Source organism: Dermacentor albipictus, chromosome 1, assembly GCF_038994185.2.
Source record: "Dermacentor albipictus isolate Rhodes 1998 colony chromosome 1, USDA_Dalb.pri_finalv2, whole genome shotgun sequence".
Lineage (NCBI taxonomy): Eukaryota > Metazoa > Arthropoda > Arachnida > Ixodida > Ixodidae > Dermacentor > Dermacentor albipictus.
In genome coordinates this window covers 399,759,532-399,786,801 of record NC_091821.1, presented here as the reverse complement: position 1 = coordinate 399,786,801, position 27,270 = coordinate 399,759,532, and the positions used below count along the sequence as shown (strand labels likewise).

General features: G+C 46.7%; 2 protein-coding genes across 6 annotated transcripts in view; one reads left to right on the top strand and one right to left on the bottom strand.

The window, feature by feature from the left end:
* The window catches only part of LOC135918762 (sulfotransferase 1C4-like), a 76,810-nt gene extending 56,573 nt beyond the window's left edge, over nt 1-20,237 (top strand). For both annotated transcript variants that reach the window (XM_070532100.1, XM_065452437.2), the window contains 3 exons: nt 11,125-11,264; nt 16,632-16,907; nt 19,451-20,237. In XM_070532100.1, the coding sequence (XP_070388201.1) occupies nt 11,247-11,264; nt 16,632-16,907; nt 19,451-20,062 (906 nt within the window). In that variant the 5' untranslated portion in view covers nt 11,125-11,246 and the 3' untranslated portion in view covers nt 20,063-20,237. Of the gene's footprint in view, nt 1-11,124; nt 11,265-16,631; nt 16,908-19,450 lie in introns of those variants that run through there.
* The window catches only part of LOC135918763 (uncharacterized), a 105,836-nt gene that overhangs the window by 63,688 nt on the left and 14,878 nt on the right, over nt 1-27,270 (bottom strand). The window contains exon 1 of one of the 4 annotated variants that reach the window (XM_070532101.1): nt 11,813-11,838. The exons of the other annotated variants lie outside the window; for them this stretch is intronic. Coding sequence (XP_070388202.1) covers nt 11,813-11,823 — 11 coding nt within the window. The 5' untranslated portion in view covers nt 11,824-11,838. Of the gene's footprint in view, nt 1-11,812; nt 11,839-27,270 lie in introns of those variants that run through there. 4 annotated transcript variants of the gene reach the window in all.

Here is a 27,270-nt window from a genome sequence, read left to right as displayed (position 1 = left end):
CTTTGTAAAAACAGCCCGTGTTGCTGTGGACTCGGTCACCGCGCTTGAAATATTCGTATTCAAATGAACCACCCTAATAAAACCACGGAATCGAATGAATTACGAATCCTGAAAATCGCAAGGTGGGAATTCCACGTGGCAGATGCGCAATTTAATTTTCTTAAAAGGGGTGCCATCGAAGTAGCAGCCACGTGCTTAGCAGTGCAATGCCACCACGGCGGGTCACTCAGGTTTAAGTGTGGATCTGAATAAAACGACATAAAAACCTAACACGGGGTTTAATGTCCCGGAGCTGCACGGAGTGGGATTCGATCGATCGAGGAACGCCGTAATGAAGCGTAGAGCGCTGATGCACTTCTCGAACAGAAATTAGCTCTGCGACACACTTCGATTGAGCAGTGAACGCCATTATACGTGTGCGCCCTAGCGCATCCCTTGTTCCACATTTCCCTTAATTCTCTCTTTCCTCTTTCTTTTTCTTCCCGCTTCCCCATCCCCCCGTGTAGGGTGTGCTACCTGGATGACCACTCTGCTTTTCGTTTTCTCTCTCTTTCTCTGTCCAGCGAAATTTTCGCCGCCTGTAGTACTTTCACGATCCACCGCCTAACCTTTAGGAACACGAGCGCTGCTGTCATTTTCTTTTTTTCTTTCTCCCAGTGAAAGGCAGTCACAGGAGATGAGAATCGAGCTCGCGTGATCGAGCACGCGTGATCTTTGGCACAGGAGCATGCACGATGCCATAGCTATTGACCCACCGCGGTGTGGCGATAAAACGACAAACGACAGCAGCACGGAAAGCGGCCGATTGTCCAGTTTTCGGAGAGCGTTGGCAAGTTCTTGTCATTCTGGGGCATATCGGGGACAATGGCAGAGCAAGTGGTCGATATTGTGAGTGAATGAGTGTGTGACCTCTACTCAATACGCCTGTTCTCCACCCGTTTCCTCATCCCACCTCAGAAGAAACATTGAATAATAATTGCTAATGTCGCCGCCCCACTCTCCTCGGCGGTGACCCACTATAAAATGGCGCGATGGCGCGTCACCGGAGCGCCGGCTCGATAGCGGCGGATCGCGGTGTGTGCTGCCCAATCCGAAACGCAGAACCGCCTCTGTTCGGCACTGCATATTATGTATGCGGTTGCCTGTTGTTGAGATAAGGCAGCAGCTGCGCTCAAAGATCGCATTACCAAGAAGCGTAATCGTCGGCAAATTTTTGTACAGTCCTTTTCGAAAAAGTTGAAGAAAAAAATTTTTTTTTTCAAAAGCATATGTTGTTGGCGACGCGCCTGGGACCTCTTTGGGTTCCACGTGTGTCAAGGGTAGTTCAAGGGCGCGTTACAGGTCCCCGACACCACAGACGTATGTGCCATTGAGCTGGGACCCTGTCTGCACTATCACCAGGATCGGCCCACATGATGATTTGTTCTTGTCAACCATCTCGGACACACATTTTTCCAGATCCTGGCCATAGACTGCTTCACTGCGAAAATCATTTAAAATTTATCCGCTGCTTGTGCAGTATCGAACGCGTTTCATATATATTCAGATACACTTGTTTGAATGTTGTTTCCCACAAGCGCCACAAGCCCACTTCGCGGCGGTGCCGCTAAATGACGCAGCGTGTGCGATGGGAAGCGCTAGAGAGAATACATGCGGCGTTATACACAGCACGTTCCTGTGACGGCAATGCGATGCTTGGCTGCATTTCTTGAAGGCCACTTGCATTAACGTCGACATTCGTCGTGAGATGCGTTCTGCCGTAAGTTTTTTTTTTTTTTTCGACCATGTCGCTAAACTTGAACAAGGAAGTCGCGGCGCAGAACAAGACACAGGAGCTGATCCACCGCTCCTAGTGGAGTAGCTCCGTGGAACAAAAGGATAGAAAGTTGGACGAGTTGGTACGGTAACATGATCTTGAATTGTAGCGCGAAGTGACACAGAGACTAGAAGCAGACCGGACGAGCGCTCGTCCTGTCTGTTTCTATAGTCTCTGTGTGTGTCGCTTCATGCTACAATTCAAGATGATAGCTCCGTAGAGTTGTAGGTTGAACGAGCACCGCAGCCTGCATGTAGTGCATCTATGTACGTATGTAAAGTGTATACGTACGCGTGTACACATACATTGGCTGCTACTCTGCGGCGAGTATAGACAGTCACCGCAGAGCAACGCTGCTCTGTACGTCACAGACTTCGGTGTGCAAGCATTCGATCTCGTAGACAAGCCGGTCATTGGCGCGTGGCGGTTTCAGGGATAACAGGGTAGCACGCGTGTCTGTAAATGTGACCCAGCAGCTCACTGGCTGCTCTAAGATGCAAGTGAATGCTTCGCGCAGTGCAGCCAGCTCCGCGGCGATGGAAGAGGTCCTGTGACTGAGCACCGCAGAAATAGCGCGATACCTGTTAGTGGAATCCGCACAGTTATGGCGGATGAATCAGTCGTCACAGAACCGTTGGTGTAAATGTGACGATGTTGTTTGTATCAGCGTGAGATGTGTTGTAGTGTAAAATACTTCAGTACTGGAACGGAGGCTTTTTTGTTTGAATTTTATTATTGGTACGGTCGTAGTGGTAAACCAGGCAGACAACTTCCAAGGAGGAAGTAAACGCGGAAAAGGACTCTGGTAGTAAGGTGTTACAAGGTCGGCGACTTCACAAATACACGTCCTAGCATGAAAGTGTTCAGCGACTGTGGCAACATATCGAACGTTAGCGCGATTTGACTACTCCGTTTTGTAAAATTGGTAGCGAAAGGCGTCTGCTTTTCGTTAGCCTGTCCGTTGTTGATGGGTACCTCGGGATACCGAGACATATCCTTAATCTTCTCGCCTGCACTCCTTCCAAGATCCTTGTGTTCATTCGGGAAGTGCGGTGCCGCGCGAGAAGGTTATATCGAAGGAGCCCTTCGCAAAGGGATGCATAAGATATGAGGTGGGACTCACCGGAGAGCTGAAAGCATTGTTATAAAGCATGCCTGAGGCTCAACTGAAGTTACTCCAATGTCCTTTACCTGTCGGAGATCGCAAGCACAAGAAGCAGAGAACGATGACAGGCATTGGAGTGCAACGTAAGAAAGGAGGACACACTACGGAAACGGGACCGGGAAAGTGTTGACTTTCAACCGTTAATTTATTAGAGCCACCCTCCCGATTCGTTCAGTTCGACGTTCGCAGCGTCCATTGGCGAGCGAATTATGCGTTCGTTCGAGCAGGACGTTATAAAAGACGCTTATTTGTTCTGCCTTTCACCTTTCGTGCGTTGTTTATTGGCATTTTGTATGAGCACCGCATAGCCCGCTACTCAGGGTTTCCGAAGTTTCTGACTACTTCTTTCTTTCTTTTTTCTCTAATAACTTCAAATTTCCCCTGTTCTTGTCAACGAAAGTACGTGTATACTTTACCAAGGAAGTTCGTATATGGTCGCCGACACCGCTATGGTAATCTAGGGAAGTTTTTCTCTTTTCTTTTTATAACAGAAAGTTTGTTGTTTTGCATTGATAATCCAAGCGCCTGCAGTATACCCTGGTGACGCCGTGGCATAGAAGTTTTCTCTATTAGAACAGTAACGAGAAAAGAAAACTGCGTTCTCTTTTTTTTTTTCTGTAGCTTTAAGTGGGTTTCGCCTTCGCGGTGCAAACTAAGGCTTCGCGCGACTTAGCGAGTGTCGCAGAATAAAAATAAATAAATAAATAACTAAATGAAGAAAACTAGGGAGGACGCTGTCAGCCAGCCTCGAGTTTCTCATATGGTCGTTTCTCGCATACATAACCAGTCTCCCGGGAATTAGCCCGCTCATCGCAAGCACTGAGGGGGTGGGGGGCTTGTTCGCTCCAATGGACAAGCCTTGTTCCCATGTCGGCGCGAGCTGCCCCCCCCCCCCCCCCTTCCCCTTTCGCTCTTACTATCTCGCTCGTTCGCATTCCGCCTTCCCTTGAATCCAGAGTTCATCGGCTTGCTTCTCGGCGGTTTCTGCTGTTTTCGCTCCGACTTCTGTCTTTGCTTCTCTAGGCTGCTGTTGCGCGAAGCGCTCCACTCGAACGCGGCTGTTGATCATCGGCGCAGCAGCGTCGCTAGCACGCGGGCTGTTTGCTCCCAAAAGTTAAACACGCGGCGCCGGAATTTCGCCCGCGACCCTCCCTTTGGTCCACGTCCTCCGCTGCCGAGGCAACTGGCACGTTCCGAGCAAACACCGACCACGCTCATTCTCTCTCTCTCTCTCTCTATCTCTCTCTCTCTCTCTCTCTCTTATATTTCACTTTGTCGTTTCTCCGCCTCTTCTTCTTTTAAGTCTTGCAGGACGCTTCCGGTACGACGTCGAGAGGAAAGAAAGGAGCCCGAACCCTATTCGCACGAGAGCGTCACGTCGTTCACTGCGGCGCCGGCCGATGCGCAAGCGATGACGAAACGGAGGTCCGCGGTCCCGATGCGACGGTTCCAGGAAACCAGGATTGCGGAACAATCACTCCCATGAAGTTGGGGTTGCTCCAGCTTCGAAGCGGTCACTGCGCACTTTTACGGCCGAAGTACATAACGTGCATTGGTATCATGGCTCATTACGCACTCCACGTGCGTCGGCGTTCTCGATCGTTTGTGACCGTGTCGGTGTGAACCCTTACGTCGAAGACTTAAGGATCGGTCCGTTGCGTTGCTTACGGAAGTGGCCCTTCTACGGATGCTATGCTTTGTTGGATATCTGGGGCTGCGCGGAGTGCAGGCGTTGGCTTACTCTTTGGCCAAACTCGGTAATCGATCACTGACTCGAGAAGTCCTACTGGGGCCTCGGCCATGCTCTAAATCCAGCCGCACTAAGATTTCAGATCAAGAAAAAGAAAGAAAAGGAACATAAGAATAAATTCATTAATTGCGTTCCTGTATGCGCAACGTGCATATCCAGCTGTTTTGGAGACTGCTCCTGCGGCCATCTGTCGAACTTCACCGCAATGTACAAATGTAACTCAATGGGCAGCATATAAAAAAAAAAGAAAATATTTCAAAAGGCCGTTAGAACTTCAACTTTCAGTGAACAACATCTAGAGGCTGAGCAATAACATGCGCATTTACGGAACTTATTCGTAACGTTGCTGCTGCATTACAGCAGTGTTTCATTTCTGACCAAGCATCTGCCACACACACACACAGATATATACATATATATATATATATATATATATATATATATATATATATATATATATATATATATATATATATATATATATATATATAGTGCTCCAAGTCGACGTGAAAGAGTTTCGTTGAAGAGCGGTACATACCCAGTCCCGCATCTACAGTGACCCATGTCGGCGTGAAACGGGTTCGTTGAATACCGGCACACAGCGCCACATACTCAGTGACCCAAGCCGGTACGACTTTTGGTTTCAAACTCCGTTCCCTCAGCACAGCAGCCCGATGTCCCATTTGACCATGGAGTATGCACAGTGACCCAGGTAGACGGGAAAGCGGCTTGATGTAAACAAACGTATATAGATAGGTAGATAGCCCTCGGAAAGTGCCTGAAGTACCCTAAAAATTGCTAATGCATTAAAATATGCAAGAACGCACGGGTAAACTATCTTGACAAGCAACATCAGATGAATTGAAGGACACCAATCACCATTAAAATGAGAACGCTGCAACTGAATTATTGTCACTGTCCAGTCTCTACAAAGCTTCATAGAACTCCACGTACTTCAATTCGGTGGCTCGCACGGGTAACGAGAAAGAGCGTTCGCTAAAAACAGCCGAGGTTATAAGAACGCGATCTTTTTTGGAAGAGTGGTCCACATAGCACGGTGCTGAAAGAGAAAATCGGCAGCTACTTCAAAGGATGACAAGAACTTACAAAAAAACCACCTGTAATTGAGGAACTAGTGCCGGTTTGCCCTGTAAACTCATGTTAATTTTCGCTTAGATGAATCGCCATTCATGCGATGCATTCCGCGCATCTGTTTTGGTTGTACGTTGTGGAGAAACCCAAGGAGCGTGCCAACTAATTGGCACGCTCCGGGCCATATGTCATGCTGAATACGTCAGTTCTAGCCATATCACCGAAGCTAGTAGCACTTCAGTATTTCAGTCAGTACTTAATATTAATTAAGGAAGCATACGAGCACCACACATATAGAAAGATAAATAGGCTAGCGATCGTCTCCTGAAAAGGCAGCCACAATTTCTGGCATGAAGGGAAGCGAAAAATAAGGGAAAACGAAGAGTATTTGGAAGGAAGATCGTTTGAAAACCCCGACTGACAATAGATCCACTTCTGCCGGCCGCTTCTGAGAATTCAAGTTCCGGACTTTCTTTGACGTTGCATACGCGAACTATCATTGACTTCCTGAAAGCAAGCACCTCGAAGAGACCCACAGTGCAGGTTCTCGCTTGCAGCTCAAGTAGACCGTAATTGAACGAGACGGAAGCGCACAAAATAAGCGCCGAAACGCATGGAACGGAAGCACATGTCGTGTGCATTCTACACCCGTGTGGTTAAGTTTCTTTTGCACAGCAAGCAAAGCGAGTGGGGACACATTCGCCAACCTGTTCAACTTTGGTATGGTTCAGGTGTGCATCGTAATTGAGTCAGGCTTTTGAACGTGATTGAGAGAGGTCAAGTTCCTTTCACGGTTCATAAATGAACGGTTGGAAGTGTGTACGTCGTTTGTATATGCCCTTAAGATACAGTGTCGTGCACTTACTGCCACATTGTCTTGTCTGGACGACAGACGTTATTCGGAGAGGAAAAATTTGGGGACATGGAAGAAAACGCAGAAAAGATAGCTCTTGACATATTTAACAGACAGCGACTTCACCTGCAGTCTCTAGCATCACTTGACAGGCGCCAGTGCGTTATGGCGTGCTTTTGGCAGGACATGAATCAAAATCGCGTGAATGCTTTGTTCACCGTACGCTATAGTCATCCCATAATCACTTTCTCTTCATTTTCCTTTCTTTCCCCGTCTTCCCCTCTTCTACCTACACAGCAGCAGGCTAGAAACAACCGACCGACCGACCTGTCTGCTTTTCTCAAACTAAAGAAAAATCTTCTTCCTCCTCTAGTTTTCAGAGCGCAGAGGTATCTTGAGAAGCCGCCATCGAGGATGAAAATGAAGAGCTAATGGCATATGCAGGCTTCAAGGCAGGTCGTTCAAAAACGCGAGCTACGCCTCCCAGTGATATGTTCAAATTGCTTGGTGGGGTAAGGTAACAGGGGGTGGTATACCACTTTTTGTTTAGCGTCTTTCGTTCTTCTTTGACTTGCATCGTTTCTTTTTCACCTTTCCGCTTACTGTACCGAGAATTTCATGTAGTAAGACTAACCTGATGTCTCCTTCTTCTCCTGTTCAATGACATTCCCATTGGCTAGCTTCTATCCCTGCCTGAGATTGGCTCAATGACTCATTTTTACGCAGTGGCATCAATACAGTCCCTGTGGCTGTCGTGCCTATCAATGGGAGATCAATACAGATAAAGAACTCGAAAACGATTCAGGTGGAGCCTCGAAAAGCCACTTTCCAGTTCTAGATCACCGAGATCCGCCAATTTGGTCGGGGTGGTATTCTTTGCTGTTCATCGGACCATGCGTGCGTTCGAGACCTCCTCAATTCTTCTGAGTTCCCGTCCAATGTAGTGAGCCTATTTACTCCAGCACACCTTGCTTACTCGAAAGGTTTAGTCCGCGTGGTGGACGTGAGCCTGAACCTTTCAGAAGTACTAGACTTGTTTACAGTTGCAAGTGCTGTTTCAGTATACTGATGTAGCCGAATTATCGAGAATTATCAAGAAGGTCGCTTACAGGATCGTTGATAGTTACTTTCGCGGAAACAGTTCGTCCATCTGAAATGAAAGCAAGGCCCTTAAAATACAGAGTAGAGCCACTTTCTCCATGACCACTACAGTGCTTGAAATGTTGGCGTTACGGGCATCGTATAAACGAATGTAGGTCGGTTGCTCGATGCCGACTATGCGGAGAGAATCAGGACTGCAGTGACTGTCTCAGGAAGAGAAATGCCGTTTGTACAGCGAAAGTCACCCTTCAGACTGTCCGGACTGTTCTGCGAAGGAACGAGAATTAAGAATACTTGAAGTGGTGCAACGTAGGCGGCTCTTCACGAAACGATGCAGTTACTGAGGTTCAGGGAAGAGCCCAGGACTATGGGCCGGCGTAACAGCCTGCAGGTCACACCACTCGTATAGATGTTCCCCTATTTAAGGCCATAGCAGCTGCAGTAGAGAAAGCTACTGACAAGGCATTAGAATGTCTTGCGACAACTGTTTTTTTCAGTCCATAGTACAAATTGTGTATAGTCAGCCGGCGCAGATCACTTTCCCCTATTTAAGGCCATAGCAGCTGCAGTAGAGAAAGCTACTGACAAGGCATTAGAACGTCTTGCGACAACTGTTTTTTTTTCAGTCCATAGTACAAATTGTGTATAGTCAGCCGGCGCAGATCACTGACGCAGCCTCTACTCAAATTCGCGCGCGCCTTCCAAGTTTCTGATGTTTTGAAACTTACGCAAAAGCGAACAGTGACACACAATCCAATAGCTAGCTCTCCTTGCACCGAACCTCCTACTCAGGTAGAACACACAGGACCAGAATCCCTAACTGAAGATTATGAAAACTTCTAGGATACAGACATGAAACTGGAGACTCCGAACCGCACGATATCTCCTTTCCCAAAATTGCCTTCTCTTAAGTCAAAACTAAGAAACATGTGAAAGAGAAGCTCTCCAAGAAATACTTGACGAAACAATAGTTTAGATCACGTAGTTTCTTCTACTCTTCTATCTTCAACATAGGCTCGCTAAAAATCAAAGTGGAATACCCGTTCGACAGTTCCTGCTGCTGATGATTTATCACACATTTCTTCTCCGTTTTTCCTGGATATAGTTGTTTTGCAAGCAAGCTGGATTTCAAATGGTCAAACAAGGATTTCTAAAAGTTTATCTAAAATATCATTTGTATCAACCTGGCCAAAGTTGGTGGTGTCGCTTTCTTGTTTTCAACTAACTTTAGTCACAAATACTCGATACATCACTTTATGTCTACTCAGTGTAAAATTTTAGCATTAGACATAAAACACCCAGATTGTTCCCCCTTTTCTTTATTTAACTTATATCTTCCAGCAGAAGTGCACGATACCCGACCTGTAGATGGCGCGTTAACCTCGTGCAGAAAAGCCACAGTACTTGCTGGCGAGCTTAGTTCCCACGATGAGTCTTGGAGTTTAAAGAGTGATTTAAGTAGAAAAGGTCTGTGGGAATGGAGACTTGGGAATAATGTTTCTTTTCTAAATTCAAAATTTACTACGTTTGTTCGCGGCGAGTCTCAATAAACGATTGACCTGACCGCGATATGCTTTCAGTAATGGTGCACTTCTTTCCGTTCCTTAGATCTTCCTGCTTACATTTCACCGATCTGCCGAAAAGAAATACTTCCCCGGGTGGACTCTCTTATACACCTGGTAATCACGTTTGAAGTGGGACGTTAATTGGATAAACCACATTGAACAAGTGGCCTCTAAGGCAACACGTGTCGTGGTATGATTACATAAGACCAGTAAGTGACACTATGTGCTGCGAAGACAAACGGTAATGATGACACATAAAATGTATGTGCATCCCCTGACGAAATTTAGATGCGTCTTGTTTTCTGAAAGCCCAGCTCATAATGTTCCGCATCTTATACTATTGGAAAGAGAGGCTCTGCGCTTGTGCCTTGGACTCCCTAAGTTTGTTGCAAACAACGTTCTGTATATGGAAGCGCGAATACCGTGTTTAAAAAGTGGATTCCAGATTCTTACTGTTCAAACGCCCCTAAAAAATTTACGATTCTCCTCAAAGATGATAAATTTTTGAACAATCATTGGTCGCGACTACACACCCCTCATCGTATTTGTGCAGGCAGAGCTAACACCATTGAATGTGCGAATTCGGCATATTCATTCGACAAATCAACCCAATGTAAGCCTTCAGACTTAATGTGACGATATTTTCTCCCCAAATGCTAAACTAACATAACTTCGATATTTAAATAACCAATTACAAGATTACCTTTCTCACCTGGAAACGAGTGGCGTAAAAGCCACTAATGCTTCACTAGACGAAGAGAAGGCTGGAGGAGGCATTTTCTCTCCTTCTCTTAGATGGTAATTTTCTATTAGCGTTCCTGATTACACGCCTATTTTCACAGCAGAACTTTCGGGGACTACGCAAACTTCCCGCGAACGAATCGTCAGCTTTCGTAGTTACAAACACTCTCTCCGTAGGTTCTTCGCTTTCCACAGCAACAAATACATCACTCTTAAATGTGTTCCGAAATATAGTCTCCTTACAGTTACGAAAAAGATTATTTTCCTATGGGTAACAGGTAACCGCGGTTAACACTTAAACAACATGGAGATTTATTCGCCTGAATGTCTCTAAGTAAACCTGTTATTCCTATTTTACCTGACAGTGCTCACGTCGCTTCGTCCTGATACAGAAAATATTGCCGTACAAAATGATATAAACAAATTATCGCTGGTAAAATCGCCAGGCTTTCAACACGTCCTTCTTTGCTGCAATAAACAGTGGTGCCCTTCTCATCAATTAGCAGTTACATACAGCAGGTTACCCTTTCGTGTCCAACAAATGAGTTTTCATTTATGCAGAACTGATCTGGTGATGTCTCCCGCATGGTCATAATTGTAATAAAATTGAATCAATATACCACTTACATTTACCCTGCCGACAATACTCCAACCACAGAAACAGATTACTCCAAGCTCAAATCTGCAAGATTTGGTTAGGATTAAGTATTCTGGTATTAATATATTTTTGGACCCCGGGACTATATGTTATGGTGACAGGGGTGTTTGTTGCGCAGTGTTTGATATCTTTACTAAAACAAAATTATTACCCTTTTCATTTTTGTGGCTTTATTCTGCTGTGTGACCACCATTATTTACACTGAAATTGTTTCTCCTAATCTTTTTAATTAACGGCGTCTTTATTATCTCCTTGATTATTACCACTTTCGCAAATTTACTTCAGTTAGTCTGTCTGCTAAATCGCGTCCGTTTCTAGTTTTCTAGTTTTTTATTCTGTATTTCCTCTTGGTTTTCCTTTTCATTGCGTTTCTCCTCTTCGAGTATCGTCATCATCAGCCTGCCTTCCGCTCGAGGGGAGAAGAAGTTTGAGGCCTCGTGAAACGCGAGCTATACCACGCCCGGCGATCTTATTCGGAAGACTGAGCGTAGCTGAGAGAAACACGATGGGTTGCTTGCCAATGGTAAGTAGACGGGCTGTTCTGGCCTGCAGTCAATCCGCTGAGTGGTTTTGCGAGTGAGCGAGAGATTCAATGGTGGACTGCGCGCGAGTTTCTTCAGTGCGTATATGTTAATGCTGCTCTTGCGGGTGACTCCTGGCATACCAGTTTGTGTAATTGATAACCTTGCATGAGTTCACTTTTCTTTGCTTATTGCGATAGCAATTATACGGACACTCCAGGCGCATTTCTGCCGTTGCCGTTGCCGTGAGGTTCCATATGAGTGAAAGCGGCCCGGATGCGTGCCCTCTCCTGTCGCGCGCTAGCATGGAGGAACATAGAGTTTCCCACGACAACACCTAGAGGGTAATCTGGCGCCACCGTCTATGGGAGTTTCTTAAGGGGGCACCGTGCCGTCATGGGAATGACGGTATATGTGTCTGCGAGGCTCGTGTCGGCTGGTGTTGTAAGAGGCTTCGTCTAAAACGTGGATATGGCTACGCAAATAACGCGTTCTCAAAGTAAAATCTTCATGAAATGATTCCATTCACGCATATTACATCTTTACTCACCCAAGATGCATTACCAAGCGAAGAAAAGCAAGAACAGACGACCAGCTGTTTCAAAGCGAGCGCGAACCTTGTCGTCTGTCCTCCAACTTTAGCGGCCCGCTGATACTTTTTACGTAACGTGTAGTCGTACACACAATAACAAGTTCTCATAGTTAAACAAAACATGTTTTCGCGTAATAATAAAGCTAAAACAGCTTTATTAATAAAGCTAAAGATAAAGGTACAGATAAAGGTACACTCCAACTAATAAACTAAACTTTGTTTTATCCCTCACACGAGAACTTACGAGTTTACAAAACAGTCTTTAACCTACCTTTATAAGTGAAGGATATGCTTGCTTAGCCTCTGACATGACAACAGACATTGCTGTGCAATTTACTGCAACACGAACCGCAGCGCACACTTACCGCAGGCGCAGTCAGCAGTGTAGCAACGCTGCGCACCTTTCGGAGAGGCCTGCGACATTTGCCTTCAACTTCCGACGCGCTTGAGATGCTGTCTATCTGATGCGGGTCGCCGAACGGACACGCGTAGCGCAACACCGCGATTCGATCTCACAACCCAGAAACTCGAGTGCGGCATTAAGCGAAAGTGCCGCGGTGTTAACATGTTTTTGTTTATTTGAAGAGTTCCACATGATTTCCAATGTGTATAAAAACATCTTGCAAGTTGTTTTTTATTCATGAAGTGCCTGCTGGGATTTATCGCTCACGGCCAACGCCGCCAACGCTGACACCGACGCCAACGACACTGGTTTTTCTGCGACACGAGCTCCTTAACGCTGTCGCGTTAAAATGTCAACCGGGAGTGCTACAACCTACCGCGCGCTCTGATGTTTTTACCACGTGCTGGGCCACCACATCGGCTCCAATCGCCTTGCGGCATGCTTACTCCTATTGTTTCCTTCCTCCATGCGTGCGAGGCGGGGCGGGGGAGGGGCGTTCTTTTCCGGCGGCTGCTAGGCTGCCTCGACGTCCACGTCGCCTGCGGCTCCGTACAGAGTGGAGACAACCGCGGCGTCTACTACGGGGTTGGCCACGCGAATCGCGGACGCCGTAGCAGACGCCGTAGGGACGCGTTGCCGGCGCTCGTGTATCTCGAAAGCCATCTGCGACGTGGCCAAAGTGCGCGCCCGCGTGGGCCTCACCTTTAAAGCGATCTGCGATGTTTGAAAAGTGCGCGTAGTACCGGTAGCTTTGTATGCGCTGTGCTTTCGACGTTTCGTTCGCGTTGAAGCGAGAGATGCAGGAAGGTAAATTCGCTTGCTGTTGTCGCGATTCCTCACTCCAGAATTTTGACACTGAGTTTCCTTGCTCATCGAGCGAGATATGTTCATGATTACCTATGCGCGCATGACACCGCGCCGGTTAATTTAGTTGAAACACGTTGGTGCGTTTGACGTTATGTATAAGCACGACTGAATAAGGACGGGGAAAGAAGCAAGTACACAAGGACAGCGCTGTCTCTGTGTGTCTGTTTCTTTCTACGTCCTCGTTGAGTCACGCTTATACCTTTCTTGAAACACGTTGGTGGACTTAGGAAGCTATCCTCGGCCCATGGCCTGACACTGCAATTTCAATTCGTGCAACAAAAGTATTGTTGAAGTTCCTGCAGGACACCAAGCTCGACGAGCGGCTCTAGCGATGCAACTGTCTCATGTACATAAGCACTCATCACTTCTCTTATCATCATCATCCATCCCAATACTTTCACTCCCCTTCCCTCTTCCCCAGTGCAGAGTAGCAGACTAGGGCGCACTAGCTCAGGTCGACCTCTTTGTCTTTCCTATCAATAAATTCTATTCATTCATTGGTGGGCTTGATGTTATGTATAAGCACAACTGAATAAGGACGGGGAAAGAAGCAGATACACAAAGACAGCGCTGTCTCTGTGTGTCTGTTTCTTTCTACGTCCTCGTTGAGTCATGCTCACACCTTTCTCTATGCTTACACATTCTATAGTTGTTAATTTAGTTAGTAAGCGAATGTTCACCAGTTTATACGGCCGATAAAACTGCTCTACTTTGTACAGCTATATTATAATTTGCTATCGCAATCGATGTTTCACCTTTCATGCAAAACTACGATTTCTTTATTACATACGAGCCAGGTAAGCCAGGAGAGCTTCTGAATAATTAAGCAAGACGTGTAGTACACTCTTTTTCTGCGGCTTTCATGGCTAATCTAGTGTGCGTGCGTGCGTGCGTGCGTGCGCGCGCGCGCGCGTGTGTGTGTGTGTGTGTGTGTGCGTGCGTGCGTGCGCGCGCGCGCGCGTGTGTGTGTGTGTGTGTGTGTGTGTGTGTGTGTGTGCGTGCGTGCGTGCGTGCGTGCGTGCGTGCGTGCGTGCGTGCGCGCGCGCGCGCGCGACCCGAATCGTTGGTCACGCCAGTGGTGGAAACCCTCCTGCAGAAGGTAAAATGATCGAGGAGCAAAGCAAGGGTGAGGACGACTACTATGGCCATCAGACCTGAAGTAGTACCGTATGTTCACAGGGTCACTCACAACCTAAGGAAGGTGGCAGGCTAGTTTGGAGTACCCCTCGTCTTTTCAGCCCCTCTTAAGCTCGCATGGCTCTACCATCGCACCTCCGGTGATCCTAAAACAAGTGAAGGCTATGACAAGAAGCATGCCAAGGCATATGCCAGATGCAATGTAGGAGTTGCGTATGAAATCCCCCTCGCGTGTCGCAAGTATTACATAAGGCAGACGGGATGGTGCCTGAATGATCGAGCCAGGGAACATGAACAAAAGTTAACTAAAGATGAATTGATGCACTTGCCTACGCACTGCAATACATGCCCCTGTAAACCACGTTCCAAGGAAATAAAGATTCTGTGGAGAAGGCAGGACTAGACTATACACGAACTGATGGAGGCATATCGTATAAGAAAGACCAAGACTGTGTTAGTGATAGTTCAATTAGGCTGTTTTAATCGGAGACATACTTTTTTTGATAAGTGGTTGCCCCGCTAGACTGATTAGTGGTCTTGTTGCTACGTTCTGCGTATGTTAAATTTGTCTATATATTGCAACATGGTGCCGTGAATGAATCAGTTGAAAGTTACCGCCCGTGTCGTCGTTTTGTGTTCTCTTACCCTTGTAATGGTTGGGGTCGGGTATGAAATAGATGGTAGCTGGCCCATGCCGTCGTCCAACCCATCCACGCTGAGGACGTTGTTGAAGGAAAGGACTTGTTCTCATCGAGAACGAGGAATAGGGAAATTATTTACAGTATCTACATGAGAACGTTACAGTTCATCAGTCTAGCATGACTGAAAGAAAATGCACAATGAAGAGCCGACAACGGCTGCTTATAAACACTCTGTCCTCCCTAGATCCCTAGGTGAGGGAAAACGGCGGTTCAGCCGTCAACCAATTCGGAGCCTCCAAAGTCATCGTAGCCGACCCGCCTTTGAGGGCGAGGATTTACACATTCACTTCCGCACAGGTTTCACTGACCACACCAAGGTGAGAGGGTCTTCGCAGACACGGGTGTTGCCCTGAGAAGGCGCCTCTTGGTCCCACGTTGACCACGCACACAGTGGCCGCCGCGTCTGTCCATTGACTGACGACTTCTAAGACACGTGAGATGGCGGCGCAAATAACCTTCTTCCAGGAATCCCACCGCTTCAAACAAACCGTGACGGTGACGGCGCATCCACTAACAATACTTGGTCCGCCGACTGCGAGTATACATCCCGGCGCCGTTCGGTTGGGGACTGTCGTATTGTCGTCTTTACGAATCGAGTCGTCGCAGCAGACATGGTGGCCCCGATGGCCTGTTGACTCGGCGCATTGTTGTTTTCACAAAGGGAGTCATCGCAGCGGGCCAGGAAGGTTTCGTCAGTCGCTTCTCCTCTAGTTCGCCAGCCGCCGCAGGCCATTCGTAACACCCTATGCTCGTCGTTATCAGCGGTCAATATGACATGCAGTAAACACCAAATATGCCAAACTGAATTTCTTCTCAAGCTGCGAGCCGGTTGCGCTCATCACTGAGCCAATGAGCAATTAGCACACCTGGAACTTATTGCAAGGTTTGTGGCATGATTACGGCAAACTTCGAGAGCGGTGACGTCTGCAGAGGCATTTCGTATATGTATATATATGTACAATTTTTTTTTCGTTTCGATCGGTGCAAATGTAAATGGCGTGTATACCTGAGATGCTCATCAGCAGTTGTTTGTCGTCTTCTACCATTAGGAAGTTGAGTGGAGAAAATCTTGCGTGCATTTTGCGAGGCAAGACTGCACGCAGATGAATCTTCGCTTCGCACAAATAACATTGTGAAGAAACGCTGCCCTTTCCTAGACGCATGTCTTCAGCATGCTGTGGATTATTTGCGGACTACGGATGCCGAACACAGACTGCATATTGCCATACGATTTTAAGTAAGGTGCTGCGGAGTCAAGCGCTAGTGCGCGCATTGTATACGTTGCGGCTGTTTGTGAAATGCTACAGATTAAGAACTCTGCTGACAAGTGTAATTAAAGGGACGTTTTGGGTGGCTATAGAAACAATGATAAATCACAAACAATGATAAACTGTCGACGTCTTTTTACTTCTAAGGGTATAGTTAAGCGGAATCAGGAAACGCACTTAGATATTCTGTCCGCGGACGAAGCATGAACATGGAAACGAAGATCGCAACTTTATGGCGTGAATCTTGGCTGTGCGAGTCACGTTCAGACGAAAGTCGAGCTATTGTGCCATGTTACCGCGTTGTTATCGGCACATTCGCAGACTATCACCTGAAACTTCATCGCCGAAAGTCGGCAATGCTTTTGCTGTACGTTTTTCAATTGCTCCGTTTCGTGTCGCAGTCCGGCAACCGACTGGGCTTCTCGCAAGTGACCAAGAAGCCCAAGTTCGTGTACGTGGAGGGCATCCGGCTGTCGCCCGCGCTGACGCAGGACAGCATCGTCTTCTCGCTCAACTTCGACCCGCTGGCCACGGACATCGTGATCGACTCGTATCCCGGCTGCGGCAGCTCCTGGGTCGTGCAGATCGTCCACCTGCTGCTCAACAACGGCCACCTCGGGAAGATCGCTGAGTCGCTCACTAGGGAGGTCTGCTACCTCGAGGCGGAAGGGAACCAGGTGTGTGTGTGTGTGTGTGTGGACACCGCATATCGTATGCTCGGTTCCGATGGCCGGTCAGTGCCGGAGTTTATTTCGAACGCGCTACGCACAGAGGACAGCTCACTGAAAGTAAGACACAAGCGGTCGAGCATGATGGAGGGAATCGTCTGAGACAATAGGCCGCAACGTAGGCTTGAAAGTCAAAAATGATCTTTAAAGCATGATGCTACGACGGCACACTTGTCTCGAGAAAGCACAAAGCAGCACTCTGCCGGAATCTTTGGTGATAGCGCTCCCAATAAGGTTAGCGCCATATCAAAAGAATAGTGAATGACATTATTATTTTTTGAGTATGATAAAAATCGTCATGTTAAAATCATTGCGAACGATATTAACATGCTGACCGACGAGTTGGCAAGGACCTATAACGCAACAATACTAAACAATAAGTTAATCATAAAAATTGATTCTGTATTTCAGAGCCCCGCAATCACTCAGTGGTTTTCATCTTACCTTTCTTCTAGAGAACAATACGTTGAATTCGGGGGGTGCACATCACGCCCTTCCCGTGTTGTGTCCGGAGTTCCAAGTTGCAAGGAAGTGTCCTAGGTCCTCTTTTATTTCTGATCTTTATAAATGACTTGCCCAGTAATATTAGTGTCCCTGTCAGACTGTTTGCTGATGATTGTATGATGTATAATAAAATTCGGGATAGTAATGATCAGGCCAATTTACAGTCTAGTCTGCAAATAATTAAAAAATGGTGTGACCACTGGCAGATGGAACTAAACGCAGCTAAGTCTGTTGTTATGTCCATAACGAGAAAGAAAAAAAATTTGCGTTACCCTTACAATATAAGTAGTATAACTATTAGCAGAGTCGATAAACATAAGCATCTAGGAGTAACGTTCACTTCTGACCTCAGATGGAATCAACACATTTATGCTGTATGTGGTAAGGCCAGCAAAGCGCTCTGGAGCCTAAGACGGAATATAAGTGCGTCGACACCTGAGGTCAAAATTTTAGCCTATAAATCCTTAATACGTCCTATCTTAGAGTATGCTAAAGCTGTATGGGATCCCTACACTAAATCCAACCAACAAAAGATTGACAGAATCCAGAGGTTAGCATCAAGGTTCATATTTAACAAGTATCGCTACTGCCAATCCCCCACTGAACTTTGTAAGCTTGCCGACTTACCTCCGCTAGACTTACGTACCAAGTATGAGCGACTGAAACTAATTTACCTTATCATTAATGGTCACTTGCTTGTCGACAAACACAACTTCTTCAAAATCTCGACAAATGAAACATACAGACATCGTCATAGCCAGTACATCACACCCCCTCAGGTCAGAAATGACTGTTTTAAGTACAGCTTTTTCCCGAGAGGTATTACGGAATGGAATGCGCTCCCCGACTCTGTCATGTCGGCCTCATGCGTTGAGGAGTTTTTGCAATGTGTACACGTTATTCTTTTTGCCGCTAACTAATATGTATATCATAACTTTGTCAAAGGTGTATCTGTTCATTTTGTTTCTTATTTTTTTTTGGGGGGGGGGGGGAAGTTTGTAAGGTGCATAAAATCCAAACCGATTCGCGTCCCTGCTGAAATGTCTGCTGCTGTTCATTTACTTGCTTTTGTTGTCATACTGTATCCTTGTATGTGTTTCCAAAAACAAGAAAGGGGCTGGCAGATGGAATGGCACACTATGGTATAAACTTTTTAAAACAGGGTTGAAGTACCTCAGACAGGCTGGCCAACGTTTCGATAGGTGGACCTATCTTCGTCAAAGGCGGCCTCGTCATCCTCGGCGTGTTAGTTTTAAAGGGTTAGTGCAGTGACGTCACGTGCGGGTGTTGTCGCTGGCGGCTGGTTTTAAAGAGAGAGATTACAAGAGGGAACAGGCGCTGTCGTCCGACGTCTGTGAGCCTTGAGAATGAGGCTCACAGACGTCGGACGACAGCGTCTGTTCCCTCTTGTAATCTCTCTCTTTAAAACCAGCCGCCAGCGACAACACCCGCACGTGACGTCACTGCACTAACCCTTTAAAACTAACACGCCGAGGATGACGAGGCCGCCTTTGACGAAGATAGGTCCACCTATCGAAACGTTGGCCAGCCTGTCTGAGGTACTTCAACCCTGTTTTAAAAAGTTTATACTTGTATGTGTTTGTATTTTCCACTCCTGTAACGGCCCTTCATGGGCTGACAGTATAATTAAATAATAATAATAATAATAAGACACACTTATGTATATTTAATATAACAATTATGTAAATGTCGTTTGGCACCGTTCTTTAACCACAGGGAACAACATTTGCACATTCTCAAAGCTAACAAATAAATCTCTGCAAGGCGCATTGGTGTGACGCCAAAGTTATACACTACGCGAAGAGATGCAGGAGAATAAGGAACGAAGAGCAGCTGGTCAGTACTGCCCTAGCTATTGTTTCTTTTCAGTCTGTTGGAATTGACCAGTGGAAGTACAGTATGTAAAATACATTGGTTGAATTGGGTGTACCACACAGCCTGTCATTAGGTCCTGCTTGATCCTGTAGGTCGACTCATACCGGGCTCCACGGATCATCAACACTCACCTACCGTTCAATGGCATCGCCTACAACCCTTCAGCCAAGTACATCTACATCGCCCGCAACGTCAAGGACTGTTGCGTGTCCATCTACCACATCATGAAGGCGTACCCAGAGGACTATCAGTTCCAGAGCGGGACGTTCGAGGACGTCTTCGAGTGCTTCATCCGAGGCGAGATGGAGTACAACGACTACTTCGATCACCTGCTGCCCTGGTGGAGCTACAAGAACGAGCCCAACATACTGTTCCTCGTCTTCGAGACCATGAAGAAGGAGCCCAAGGAGCACGTGCAGATCATCGCCAAGTTCCTGGGCGGCGTCGCCAACGACTTCATCCAGGACCAGAACAAGCTGCAGTCCCTGCTGCGCCTGACCAACATCCTCTTCATGAAGCTCAAGGCGCGCGAATACGCCTCCGTCATGCCCAAGAGGAAGTTCTTCGTCCGGGAGGGCGTCATTGGCCAGTGGAAGAACTTCTTCACGGGCGAGCAGTCGCGCCGCATGAACAACAGGTTCTTCCAGAGGACTGTCGACACGCCCATGAACCTGCTCTGGAAAGGGATGGGCGTCTTCGACTGACTGCTGTCGTGTGTGCTTTTGCGACAGCTGTGCATTCGTAGTTATCTTTCCTCCTCTCTGTGTGTTTGGAGGGTCTGCGGATGCTTAACTTGCCTTGGACAGGCAGTTTGTAGTTTAGATAGGTGTTTCATGAGCTAGTGTTTCAATAAATTCTTCCCGATTATGTTGCAGTGAACGATGGGAAGCTTGTGTAGGTTTTCAGGCGGCACCATGTCCAGGCAACGTGAAGGCTGATACAGATGTTTACCATTTTTATAAAACAGAGAAACAGAAGATATAACTCGGTATTGTTGCGTAACCAACTTTATTTCCATACGCTGGAGGAGGTTATTCAGAAAAGCCACTGTACAAGTGGTCAGCGCTCCATACAATACCACTGACACCTTGGCTGCGATTCTAATGCTTACTGGTCGCATAGCTATAAGACGAACTTTACTATATATAAATCATTACAGTTATCTTGAATTACCCTATCTACTTGTAAAAGGCATCTGCGCTACGTTGAAGTATTAGCACCGGTAATATGAGAGGTTTTTCAAATGCTTTAATTTTTGGGACAGTTCTTCTAAGCCCTCCGCCACTGCGCTGTTATTGAAAGGCTATTTCAATGGATGGAAAAGCGCTTCCACTACTGTGTGACAAGATTCATTTCCATTGCAAACTCATCGTAAATTCTGAACGCTGCGCGCCTCGAGTATGTCCTCACAAAAACCACATTTGCAATGCTGGGCGTCGCTGCGTTTGAACGCTTTGAGCCTTCAAGCTTACGTGACTTGCACAACCAAGCTTCACCGACCGCTTCCATTTTCACATGACAAACAGTTGTTTCTGACACCATTCCATAGTATAGCCACAGCTGGCGGAACACAAAGAACACGTAACGGGTCGAGACAAATGGACTCGACACCACAACCGAGGACCCGTCGAAAGTCGGACAGCGACAACCCTCTCTTGTCAGGCCCGACATGATTGCCACGCCTTTGTCATGTTGTTCGTGAGATCCTGACCCGTTACATATGATCGGTTAACCGGGAACAATGAACTATAGCAGGGGTGCTTAACGCGCAATCAATAAAGTCATTAATAACATAGTCACAAAGATAGAATATGCTGAATTGATGGCACTCATTTACACGCTTATTTACATTTTCAAAATGAAAGCTTAGAAGAAGTTTTGACAAGACTGAGCCTTTTCCCGCGCAGCGCCTTGGATAACCTAACGGGGAATATCGTTGTATTCGCTCCGCAGACGGACAATGTGGGTGCCTGCTCATAGAAGGTAAGCTATAGGTTCAAGGATGCTTCGACTGGCCGGATCTGAAGTAGGTTCTCCCAGTTGCCTGCTATCGTGTCAACGCCCGGTCGGGTGAAGCAGAGGACAACCCGGAAGCCGGTGCTATTCTTGCCTGCGATTACACGGCGAAGCGCTCGCTCGTGTTCTTTTCTGCACGTCGCGTTGTTCGTTCAACGAAACTTTCAGTGCATGGCCTGTACCCTGTAGCGAACTGATAAGCCGCTGCAGTGTGGAGCCACGAGGACGGCTATGGCGGTGGACACACAACGCTGGATAAATGGGCTCGAGAATGCGAACACGACGCTTTGATGCAAATCAACGTGCCGCGCCGGAAAGCGCGCGTTGAGATGACTGGGCTCTTGAGGTGTCTGACGCTGCAGCTACGGCTTCAGCTCTAATGCCATGATTTTCGTGAAGTATTTCTTGGAACGGCGAGCGAATGAGAGCGGTACTTACTCCTGTAGGACGCGCGGCCCTGCTCGAGGATTTGATTAAGACAGTATGGACCAGTAGGGACAATGTCAAGTCTCCGTCTCGTTGACTTTGCACGATTCCGTCGCTCCTTACTACTTGGATCAACCTTTCAGCCGTGAGTACTCCCAAAGGACATCCGCGCTGAAGGCCTTACTCGCGTTATTAAGGCTCCTGCGGTCTACGGGGCTAATCGATAGACCTTAAGAACGCCGCCCCCTACCCCTCTGTATAGTGTACGCGGTTTGTTCGTGCTCGTCTCTCTTTTTCTCTATCGCTTCCTTCCACTCTCTTTCTCTATTTATCCTCCTTAACCCTTCCCCCCGTGCAGGGTAGTCAACCGGAACTACATCCAGTTAACCTCCCTGCCTTTCTATGCATCCTTTTCTCTCTCTCTCTTGTTTTAATTTCCAATGTCAGTTATGTTGCGCGTGTCGATAAATAACGGCCTTTCTACCAGTTCGACCGGTTCTATAGAGTTTTAGAAACTCGCGGTCCTTTACTTGTTTATTAGGTCATTGGTTGCTTCGGAGAGCTAAAGTTCGGCAGCCATATAGCAAGCACGCCCAATGAAGTCATAGAGGGTAGCTTGCCGATGTGCTTTAGAAGTAAAGTACGAGCACATACTGCCGGTACTAACCTACAGGGACGCAATGTGAAGACAAAGAAGGGCTGTGAAAAAGGCCACAGGTCGCGCAATGAACGATGGAACTGAGAGTGATAAGAGTTAACACATCAGAGAACCGAGGAAGCCCATGGTAAGTATTAGAGAGAAAACGCAGGTATTCGATGTTCCAGTTAATATTATGAGACAGAAATGGAGAAATAGGCAGTGGTACAGTCATCTACATGAATAATCTATGACTTTCTGTACTTGTTGTTGTTGTTGTTGTTGTTGTTGTTGTTGTTGTTGTCGTCGTCGTCGTCGTCGCCGTCGTCGTCGTCGTCGTCGTCGTCGTCGTCGTTGTTGTTGTTGTTGTTGTTGTTGTTGTTGTTGTTGTTGTTGTTGTTGTTGTTGTTGTTGTTGTTGTTTTGACTGTTTCTGGCTGGAGTTTGCTTCTTGTTTCTGAAGTTTCGTTTTGTGATCTTGGCGATATCCTCCATACGTATTGTTACACGTGAGATTAAATTTTAGTACAAAGTGAGCATCTTGTCCTGTCGTTTTTTCTTCCGTGTAGTGTTCCTATGCAGTGTGACGGAGATTGGGAAATTAGTAGGCATGTAGATGGAATCGGCTAGCGCAAGATGGGGGTAACTGTAGACCGTCTGGAAAGGCATTCGTCCTGCTGTGGACCCAACATTGTCTTATGATGATCAGAATGACAGGCCCATCGATATGTATGCCCTTGACGGTAATGACGGGAATCTGTCGGATGAAGGCATATTCCATAGATTTGGGGTATATCGACAACATCTTCCTTTTTTTACACCGTAGTTCAACAGCAAATGATATCGGAGCCTATCCTTCTATGAACGCTTCTCAAGGCTTGTTGACTAGGCCTAACGTTTAAAATTAGCGGTGCAAATAAGCACGTTACGTGATTGATAAGCGGTCATCCCATCCACTACGGGAGGATGACCGCAAAGCGTAAACAGTTGGGCATTCCTGGGGAGCCAGGAACCGCCAACTGCTTTATCCTTTAACGTCAAGGGTTGCGCAGATCACCAATGGTGACACGCAGGTGAGTTAATTGCATGCCTTAATGACCCCGGTCTTGTGAATACAGGCACTCCGGTTTATGTCACGTTGTTTTTCTGTAAAAAGCTCAGGCAGTCCCTCATCCGTATACAGCTCACAGACGTACCTCGTGCACGTGGTCGCAGCATTACTCTCGCCCGCTCACCGACCACCAAATATGGTGCCGACCAAGGCTATGCAGTATCGAAGTACATGTATGTATCTTAGATAGTACATTAAAATACTGTTCAGGTATCTTGTATCTGTGTAAGCAAGTGCTACGCAAGCAAACGCCAGCATGCGCCAAACACGGCCAGTGTCTTGTTGGACTTACTCCGCTTGCTTCACTTACCCCGTCGCCGATGTACATGTCTCCCATTTCTCATAGCCTATTCCAAGTCACTTGACCTCCCCCCCCCCCCGCTTCCTAAACGGCACTTCTCGCCATATTTTGTCGCGGGCGCTGCAACTAAATTTACTAGCAGCTCAACATCAGCAATCATGTGTATATTACGAAGCAGAACAACATGGCTGCCGTAAAAAATGAGGAAGCAGCGTGATGCGTCAGCCTGCTCACACTTTACTGTAGCGTTTGACGTAATAGTTCTGCGGAGACCCTCAAGGTGGACAGAAGTAATTAATAAAGGGAAATCATAAATAATAAATATTCGTCCCGGACCAGGACGAATTTGTCACGGAACAGAACGCGCCCTTTCCGTCGGCGCGTTTCCTGGCCTACCCTCGCCCAAGTCTGGTCTACCGTCGTACCACCAACCTAACACAAAAACGGCCGAAAGAGTCAAAGAAAGCTATTCGCTTTAAAGCTTTTTATTGCGCTTTTCAAGGCAGTAGAGATTAACAATTCAGTATGCTAACAAGCATGGATAATCTTGAGTACAGGTTCGAGCACTTGTCCACCCTGTTCTCACCGATTTAAAGCAAAAGTCTGCATTTTTTTTTTACTAACGCAGAACGATTGAAGCGTAGCTGGTGTAGATAGCACGATACTCAGCTCATCAAAAGGCATAACAGAACTTACGCCTGTCGTGAACGCACCAAAGGAAACGATTGAGCGTTTTGGACGCGTTCGCACTAGGCGTGATTTATATCATGTCAAGCATGAGCTTCAAGTTAGGATGCATTTCTAAATACGGGGGTTATAGCGCAGCAAAAGACGAAGAAAGAGCCCTACAACGCAAGCTTGTCGCCGAGTTCAATGCTCCAAGGATAATAGTTTTAGAAGACCCCTTCCGATACCTTGGCTTGAATTTGACTATTTCGATAATTCTTTGCTTTAGGGATACCGCACTGGGTTATAGCCACAGGAACATTTGGGAAGCCCCCTGCAATTTTCTGTGAGAAAGAAAATTTGCATACTAAAATTGTTCTTTTTCCTTCTTAAGAACAGATAATTTTACTGCAATATTTATATATTTTAGCCTTGATATCTGTGACAGTTGATATTTTGTTTCACAATTACAAATTACTTACTTTATTTCACCTTATTTTCCTATAAAGAAAATACCAATAATAGCCTTTTCACAGCCTCATTCACGGCCAATCCTCCATGTTGGTTGTGCCATTTCCCTAAGGAACAAGAACAAGCGCACGAGCGCTTGGCTTGTGTGTCCCTTTCTTCGTCTTTCGTCTTCTGCTGCGCTCTATGTTTCGATACTGTAATTGAGTGCCAACTAGCCTACCTCTCCATTCTGTTTAAATGTCATAACCAACCGTCGAACGCGAACATGGGACATGGGGCTAACGAATGTACGCGATTTTCGCATTTTCGTGTGGTCACTGGCAGGGCAATTTAACCATCCGCAATGCCGCAGCAGCGTTATAGTACTATACAATAATAGAATCATTATTGAGAGAAGCCATTGCGAGCCGTCCAACCCAGACTCAGGGCGCAGGGCCTCATGAAATAAGTGGACACGGCATCTCAAATGTCTGCGTAAAAAAAAGAAAAAGAAAACACTCAGAATCTTCTCTGGGAGTTGTCTAAGTATGCGTAAGCATCATGCCACTTGCTCATATATCCATGCCACCCGTTGTCATTATCAATCTTATGAAACTTGCTCCAACCAATATAAAGCTTATTAACCCCTTAGCAGTCCTTATAAACCTTATCGGACAAGATCTTATCCTTACCAACCCTTATCTGCCCTTGTCAACCTTATCGAACTCCATCCGATCCTTATCAACCCTTGCCTGTCCTTATCAACCTTATCGGACTTGATACGACCCTTATCAACCGTTATCAGTGCTTGTTAACATTGTCAGAATTGATCCGACCATTTAAGCCCTTATCGCTTGTTAACATCTTATTCATCCACGTCGAATCATAATCAACCTTAGTGAGATCCATATAACCCCTCATCACTCCTTATCATCTATATCAGGTCATTGACTGCTCATCTGTCTGTGATGCGGGACATGAAACGCATGAGCCCTCACAGATCGGTGAAATTTCGGTCGGTGAAGGAACGCCCCAAAGGGAGGCGCATCCCGCGACCACCGAAACACAACGCTCATGTGACGTGTCTGGAAATAAATTTCCGCAAAATCAGAATTTTCCTGATGTCTAAAATGCACCAAATCGGTTCTGCATGTGGTTCTAGAATTGGTTTTCATTGCACCATCACGAAATCTTTCAAGAAAGCCTTCATAGAAAATTTTGTTTTATACAATTTTAGTAGCGATTCGTCTTGCATGACAGACAGCTTTCATCGTTAGATAGGCATAGAAATACCCGCGCAATTAAAAATCTCACAGGACGGTTACGAGTGTGTAACGCGAATGTTGGAGCCTTAGGCTGTGGTGCGGGCTAAGCGTTTTCGCTACCGATCTCGCCGAATCGCTGGGAGGGTCTGAATTTGCTGCTTCCTCCGTGACATTTCTATGAAGAGGATCTTTTACACAGTTCTGCTTTAAACCAATACGCTCCTCTCCTATGCTTGAGTTATAAGCGTACACTGGTACACACCATGATGCTCAGCACCATTTGGATAACGCGACGCGACGGCAAACGCCCGCGCCGACACTGACTCACGAAGGGAAAGGTGAGGCCTGACAGCGCCGCCGCATAAGTTGTGCGATACTGCGAGCGCAATCGGTGGGTTCCGTAGCCCGTGATGCGTAGGGTGCCTCAATGCGCGCCTCAGCACCCGCTGGTCGGCGGGTGAGGATGACATCGAGGCACTTTAGTGATGTGTAAGATCCCTATGCATAAAGGCTTGTTTTATCTAGGGACCTTATAGTGATGTTCGGAGGGCAACGCCATCTAGTGGTGCTGCAGGGTGCTGAGTTTTGCGTGACGTGACCGAACTCTCCTCTCTCATTGGCGGAGGCGCACGCGCCACCGTGTGTGCTTCTACCAATGAGAGAGAAGATGGCAAAAATTCGTGGCTCTGCTATCGCAAACACCAGAGACTTTCGTGATTTAGAGTTTTGATACTGTCTCATTGACCATCACTACAACGTGACATCCACATCCTATATGCTTCCTATCGGATTATTAGATATGGGAGTTTCGTGGCATATGCTTTTTTTTTCAATAGGGTTGTTTGTTTCCTTTAACAATTTTATTTACTTTTATTTATTCATTTAGTCTGATTTCATTTTAAATGTACCGCTACACTCTTGGCCAATCCCCCGTTGTGGGTATGTACCATAGCACGGAAATCATCATCTTCACTAGACCACGCGCCTATCACTATACCCGACCATTGCGCCATCAAGGCCAGCGGCGTCCCAGTGCCTAGT